The 8,121-nt window shown below is 44.3% G+C and overlaps 1 protein-coding gene across 1 annotated transcript in view; it reads left to right on the forward strand.

Moving 5' to 3' along the window:
- Positions 1-3,658: 3,658 nt before the first annotated feature.
- Positions 3,659-8,121, forward strand: part of bcl11ba (BCL11 transcription factor B a) — a 40,317-nt gene continuing 35,854 nt past the window's right edge. The window contains exon 1 of the mRNA XM_080041949.1: positions 3,659-4,572. Coding sequence (XP_079898075.1) covers positions 4,518-4,572 — 55 coding nt within the window. The 5' untranslated portion in view covers positions 3,659-4,517. The remainder of the gene's footprint in view (positions 4,573-8,121) is intronic.

Consider the following 8,121-nt stretch of genomic DNA (forward strand, 5'->3'; position numbering starts at 1 on the left):
GCATATATATATGCAAATGAGGCAAGGGCAAGAGCAGGATGCCGGGAGCCGCGTGCCTATAACTCACGCTGATGGCCTTTAAGTGAGAAATCGCCTTTAAAAAAGAACGTCCAATCAGAAGAGGTGTGCAACGATGCACCTGTCGGCCATTCTAACTAATGATCCAATCAGGTCGCAAGGACAAGGAGCAGATCCGGGTTGGTGGTGTTGGCATGGAGTGTCACTTTGCAAAGAGTGCACAAGCTCTCCTTCTGTGTATCTCTGCTATACAGGCATCTTTGACGGCCATTATCTCAACATTACTCCTTTTATTTAAATGTTAAGAGTACTCTGAACCAAAGATCTCAACTTCTTAAGCACGTACATCAACTAAACTTTCCATAATCATTCCAGGCACTATTATGAAGGTTATTCCGGAAGGATTTTGTTCATATGTTGTTAATAGTCTGATTTATGAGACATTTTTTGTCTTGAAAGCATGCTGAAAATGCATTGTTTTAAGACCTGTACATAGTATTTTTACCATTTATAAAATAAAATAATGAAAATAAAGCCAACATCTTTTCTGGACAAATTCTGGACACTTATGTTGTAAGAAATAAAATCAAGATTTAAAATCTGGCTTAATCCAACATCTAGATTGGTGGTTTATAAAGAGATGAAAATGTACTCATCATTTTTCAAATATTGCCAAAATTTGCCTATTTTTTCATCAACATTCCTGAAAAGAATTGGAATTTAAAAAGTAAATGTACTCATCACAGTAATTTCATGATGACATCTATAAGTTAAAAAAATATCACCCTGATTCACCTGGAGTGAGACATTAAAGCTGCCATGCGAAATGGTGTACAACTTGTTGTAACATTAATAAACAGGGCTCAAAACTGTATACAGCGAACACCAAACCTGTATTATGTGTTTCAAGGCCTCCTTGATGTTTGTGAGTGTGTGGACTGTGGAATATGGAGACAGCTTCTTCTCCCCGGTCCGTCTCAAAGCAGCTTTTTAATCCCATATCCCCGTGAACAAGAAAACACTGGCAACTGAGACGCGCCTTAAAAGAATACACTGACAATGATTTACATTTCAACGTATATACCGCTCTGTGTTGGGCATGCTATTGTGACAAAGTGCCGCGTATCCCTCTCCCCAAATGAAAAGTGGGTGTTCTGTTGTGCGCCCGCCACAAAAGACATTTGGACCAAACCTGCCATATTCTGCCTTTTCTCTTGTAAATGAGCACGGGGAAAAAAAATAAATCTATTTACGTCCTCCCACTGTATATAAACTAGGTGGAAAAAAATAAGGAGAGAGAAGAGCTTGTTTTGGTGGGGCTTATGTTGGGAGACACAGCGCAACAAGGAGCCAAAAGGATTGAGCCCCGCGTGAAGATATATACAGGAGAAAGGGAAGAGAAAGAGGAGAGAGAAGAAGCGGTAGAAGCACTCCAGGCAATGCAGGGAATGGGGGGGGGGGAGGGGGGAGAAAAAGGCGTTCTCAGAGGGTTGATCTGGTGCACTGACAAACACCTGGCACCAGGAACCAAACTACAGGCTTGTCTAGATGCTTCGTATAAGAGGGAAAGAAGGGATAAAACAGCACCCCGAGGCCTGCTACCCCCACCCTCTTTCCCCCCACCCCCACCCCCCCCCTGGCTTGATTTGGCGAGCCCAGCCAAGAGGCAGCGCGTTGAGGATAGACACGCTGCGGTGAGGCGACCGACTTGAGACGCACAGACATGCAGATGAACAAGACACCAACGATTTTGAAGAGGAAAAAAAGGAGGAGTGTGATTTCTGGAATGTGATACAGCAGCTAATCCTGAAGGCTCAGCTACAGAGGCATGCTGTATGGGGATATGAAGGGGGCTGGCAGTATGCACATGGACACTGGTTCAAACCTCTGCTTTAAAGAAAAACACCACTGATGTTCCTCTAATCTAAATGTGAGCCAGCCACGTGGGGTTTCTCCCATACCTGTGGTTGCCCCAGGCCCCCAAAAAGACTAAATCTGCCCCTGCTCACACACACACTTTCTGTTTGTACACACACACACAGACACACACACACACACGCACACACAGACACACACACACACACGCACACACACACACACACACACACACACACACACACACACACACACACACACACACACACTCACACACATGTTACTCCAAGTCACCACATTTTTACTTGTGCTTTTGTCGTCTCCTTCTCCCTCTCCCACAGGGACGCGCCAGGATAAAAATCAGACGCTCCCTGCTTTATACCTGCCTCTCTCTTTCTCTCTCTCTCTCTCTCTCACACACACACACCCACACCCACACCCACACCCACAGCACGCACAGACTCACCAAAGCAGTTATCCATCATCAGCCTGCATCCACACACACACACACACACACACACACACACACACACACACACACACACACACACACACACACACACACACACACACACACACACACACACACACACTATGGTTGTATCACCTACATTTGATGGCATCGATGGAGAAGTTCAGCACAGTTTTCTCTCATGTTGTGTGTTCATCTTAATTGCATATTCCCCAGAAAATAATGCTCAACAATTAATAATTAAATACAATGAATTAATATAGGATGTCTAATATTCCTAGCTGGGACTAAACCCCTTCTCCCTCTTAAATCTCCTCACATTTTCCCCTTCCACATCAGCTAAAGGCAGGTCACCATGGGGTCAAAAAGGTGCCATGCTTTCCATGCAAACCTAATTTGATTCATTGTTTTCCATTCACATCACATTGCTAAATAACACTATAAAACAAAAAACTAAAATCCAATAGAATGCACGGGTATTCATAAACTGCGAGCAGGTTAATATTAACTGATTTAACTATGATTTAAATGTGTATGTGATGCTTAACAAATGCCTAATAGGCCACGACGACGCATCACTGAAAAACGGTCGGATAAAAAAATGCAGCCGCACCGCGAATCAGTTGTCCCATTCAAATCAATCAATTCATTTTGGATTATTTAAATTTCTGCTCATTTAAAGGAGACGAAATAGTCTAGAATACTAAGATGATGTATTTTACGAGGAGGCCTCTAAAGGTGCCAGCACGCGCACATGTCAAAAAACAAATAATTAAAAGGGGTTAAAATATTAAGAAATGTTAACATTTGTATTACAACACTATTTGATTACTGGATAACTTTACGCACGGGAGAGTGTGTGACGAACGGCAAATGAATAATACAACTCCGAACCTGCAAAGCATTTTAAATGGGAAATGTGAAAGTGCTCGTGCGCAAAAGTGTCCAGAATCCACAAGGTCACATTTAACATTATACATAAATACATTCCCATGCAATAGCGCAGGGAGCGCTTTGGGGAGATGACTGGAGCGACTCTGACCACTGCGCGAGGTGTGTGTGTGTGTGTGTGTGTGTGTGTGTGTGTGTGTGTGTGTGTGTGTGTGTGTGTGTGTGTGTGTGTGAAAGCCACCACTAGTCGCCCCCAGTGCTCTTCAGTCTCCACTCTCCCTTCTCACCACCGCAGACTGAACGTCACGTCCGCACTTGAACTTGGAGTTTTTCTCCCATTGTACAAGCCAGAGAGCCGCACAAGACAGCGCTACCGCCGCTCACACACACACACATACACACACACACACACACACGCACACACACACACACACACACACACACACACTGACACACACATGCACACACACACTGACACACACACAGAGCCCGGGGATGCGGCGGGACTAGGGCTACACTCCGCAGCTATAGAGCAACAAAGAAGAAGAGGGTGGCAGTCTGTCCTCAAAAACCAGCTACTTACTAGTGGGCTTTGACTCACACAGTGGCAGTGCAGCAGACAGAAGTGCCCACCAACACGACCACTTGTCTTCTCTGGTCTTGGCGACAAACCTCGAGAAAAAAGTGGCCCGAGATTATTATATAGAAGAGAATTGGAATTCCCTACTTTTTACGCACTTTCTCGAATCCAGTGCGTCCTGTCCACCTTGCCCTCTCCGGACAAGGGGACGTTTCCACGGTGGCTGGAGAGTGGTTGCGCGTATTGGCCCTTGACCATCAGGAGAAAGTGACCGCAGACCTCACGCGTCTCGCCGCCGCAGCAGCGCAGAGCCGGACTACACCCCCTCACCACCGGCGGAGAAGGGAAGCGCGCACCGAACACCCCAGACAAGCCAGCGCCGAGCCGGGCTCCCTCTTCCCCGCTGCAGAGCACCGCCGCTGCCCGCTGGAGGGAGATCCGTCTCACGCGGGTCACTTGGAGGGCCACCACCAGCAGCAAGTGATTTGGGCTCAGCAGCAGCAGCAGCAGCAGCAGCCGGGCAGAGCGCTCAGTTTGGGCTGGTCACAACTGGAAGCGAGCGGCCGCCTTTGGGGCCAGGTTATACGGGAGAAAGAGGAGAAGGAGGAGGTGGAGGTGGAGGAGAGCCGACCCTTCAAGCAGCGCCGCTCTCCGGGCGATGCCAGTGTAAATGCCAGGGCGATGTCCCGACGCAAGCAGGGGAACCCGCAGCACCTGTCCCAGAGAGAAATTACGCGTAAGTACACACTGCAAATTAAAAATCTCTTCAGTTTTCACTTTAGAATTAGCTTCGTTTCGGTTCTATCTTTTTGTTCATTAATTTATTTTTCGTCTTCTGAGAAGTTGAGTTGACTTTCTCTATCGCTGCCTTTTCAGACGGAGCAGAAAGTTTGGTTCTAGTGCCTCGTTCCAAAGGCACGTCTTTCGTCTTTTTTTATACAATCCTAAATTAATGACAAATGAAGGTAAAGGCCCTGATGGATTTACCTGATTATTAGGGTTTATTAATAGGCCGCTATTATTAGAAGCACATTGACACATTGAGCACAGACAGTCTCTCACTTTTTCACGGAGAACTCGGAAATATTGAGACATGACTTATTTTATGATATCGTTTAAATTCAATTACACGACAACCATTATAACCATTAATAGGGGAAAACATAAAAGACGATTCTTTAATTTAATAATGTTCTAGAAATCATAATTTAGCCAACACCACAAAATTAAATCACTTTTGACTTTTTTTTCCTTCTTTGCCCGATTGACATGAGCTATGTTCAATTCACATTTGAAGGGACACACGCTAATAACTACTCACGTATAAATTATTGTTCATAGTAATAGATTCTCTTTTCTTCTATCTATCGTTCTACTTTATTTTATCATTTTACAAGAAAAAATATTTTGTAAATAAAAAAAAAGAATCGTTCGTCGATCTAGGGACTATTTTCCTTTTTCTTTACTTTTGTATCTCTCCATGCACTTTAAAGGAGCCTCCGCGCGGACGCACACTTTTTATTTGTCTATTTTTCTGCAGGTTATTGGCTCTTTTTTTAAATAGACACATGATGACCGCCTCTCTGGATCCGCTTTAATTAGTCCGTCCTGTTCGCGGTGGTGTGTTTTTTCCTTCTTCTTGCCTGGACGCAAAGCTTTCACCTCTCTCTCTCTCCTGGTTGTAATATTTATACTCGATGTGGATTATTTAATAGGCTAGTTACAGTATGCACGTGCCCCCCTCCCGACAGCCAAAACATTAAATTGCTTCCCCCCCCCGCTCTGTTTATGCCTAAACGAGAAGTGATGGCACGTAATGCGAAAAATACCTTCAATTCAAGCAGCTATATTCATTATTCGGCGGATTTATACCACGTTGATTTCATGTTGGAAAGGGAACAAGTGTTAGAAAACAAGTTGGTCACAGTGAAAAGAGAAAAAAAACTTTTCAGGCATATTATCAATGACTTCGTATAGATCTTTTTACAGGGATACCTTATTTTTATATATATTTTTTTTCTGACAGACTGTATAGGACTGTCACATAATCAAGAAGGTCTATCGTCATACGGACAATAAGTACAGCAGCATGTCGTTGGCAATGCAATTCTTAAGTCCCAGGCTCCCCTCAACAGTTCAATACAGCTCACAATCTCAGAGAGGGACACTCAGTGGCATGACAGAAATCCAGGTCAACATGCTATTGATTTAGACATTGAATACGTCCAACTCATTCTTTAAGTTATCTGGAGGTGCTACATGCCCACTATCACATGTTAAATGTACTCCTCTTTCAGATCAGGTGACTTTAGATTGACCTTAATGCCCACCTCGGTTGAAATGTGTGGTCTCTCATAGTGCGAAATAACAATAAAACATACACATCAGAGACATCTTGTAGTGTGAATGTCGACAGTTAGCCTGCTATCTGTGTATGAATGTGTGTGTGAATGGTAACGTGGGAAAGGAAAACAGGTCTCCCTTGAAAAAGAGTCTTCGGTCTCAATGGGATTTACCTGTAGAAATAAAAGGTTAAAAAAATAAAATAAAAAATAAAATAAAATAACAAGTAGCATAGAGTAGGTCAAATAAATAGCATAGAAGAGCAAATCTAAAATGACAAGGGGTTTTCATAGTAAAATCAGATTGGGATTTCTGGGTTGCGGTCTGGCCCTAGGGACTCTGAATCAAATGCTGAATGTAATGGGTGTGAAAGGGGTCTGCGATAATGCCATTAGCCTGACTGTGTACTGCTCATGTCCAATATATTGCTGGAAGTTCTTTCCTCTATACTTTGAAGGATTTTTTAGGAGAGATTTTTCTGTATGAATTGAGATGATTTTTTTTTTTTTTTTAGGCCACGCTGCCTTAAGTCGTCAGGTTCCTCCTCTTGCTTTGTGTGAGGCCTGGGCTTTTTACTGCTACGATAACTCACACACTCATACACACACACACACACACACACATATACACACACACGCGCACACACACACGCACACACACACACACACACATACACGCACACACACACACACACACACACGCACACACACGCACGCACACACACACACACACACACACACACACACACACACACACACACACACACACACACACACACACACACACTCACTCACTCACTCACTCACACACACACCTAAAGGCTAAACTGCATGTGGCTTTCAGTGTCAAAAACATCTCCTGACTTGTGAGAGGTACGATTACTTAACAGAGGCACAACTTACAAGTGTGTGTGTGTGTGTGTGTGTGTGTGTGTATGTGTGTGTGTGTGTGTGTGTGTGTGTGTGTGTGTGTGTGTGTGGGTGTGGGTGTGGGTGTGTGTGTCTGTGTGTGTGTGTGGCAGCTCGTACGAAAAAAGGCCTATCTATGCATGCGGTGTGCACTCGGTTACCTTTGGAAATGGGTCACGTTGTGCACGCTGCATGCTTTGCTGTGGCCGTGTGTATTCTGACAGATAAACAGACAGACAGACAGACAGACAGACAGACAGACAGACAGACAGACAGACAGGTGGACAGACATGTAGACCAATAGAAAGTCACATCACTTTTCTATCTGGAAAGAATATGGAGGCTGTAATAAATGAGCTTTCTTTTTCCATTCCAAAGCTGCTTCCAGATCACGGTGTGTGCATGCGTGTGTGTGTGTGTGTGTGTGTGTGTGTGTGTGTGTGTGTGTGTGTGTGTGTGTGTGCGTGTGTTCACAAGTTATGTGTGTGTGTCATGTGTAAAATGCACTTTGCTAGACTTGTCCACAGAGCAGGTCCGACCTGTCTCTCTGTCTGTGTGTGTGTGTGTGTGTGTGTGTGTGTGTGTGTGTGTCTGTGTCTGATTTATCACCATTCAGGCTGCAGCACGGTGCTGTACATTCCATAATTTATGTGTAAGAGATGCTCGCCCATTTAGTATGCTTGAGTACACACACACACACACACACACACACACACACACACACACATACACACACACACACATACTCTTATATATGGATATGTATCAAGGCTCGCACACACACACACACACACACACACACACACACACACACACACACACACACACACACACACACACACACACACACACACACACACACACACACACACACACACACACACACACACACACACACACACACACACACATATGCAAATGCACACACATGTGATCCCCCCTCACCAAAAACCCGCATAATTCTTCCAGGGGAAGCTGTCAGTTCATAAAATTCCGTCTGAACTTCGTTTGCATGGGAGCGTTTTTTTTTATTT

The sequence above is a fragment of the Ammodytes marinus genome (assembly GCF_949987685.1).
Source record: "Ammodytes marinus genome assembly, chromosome: 15".
Classification (NCBI taxonomy): domain Eukaryota; kingdom Metazoa; phylum Chordata; class Actinopteri; order Uranoscopiformes; family Ammodytidae; genus Ammodytes; species Ammodytes marinus.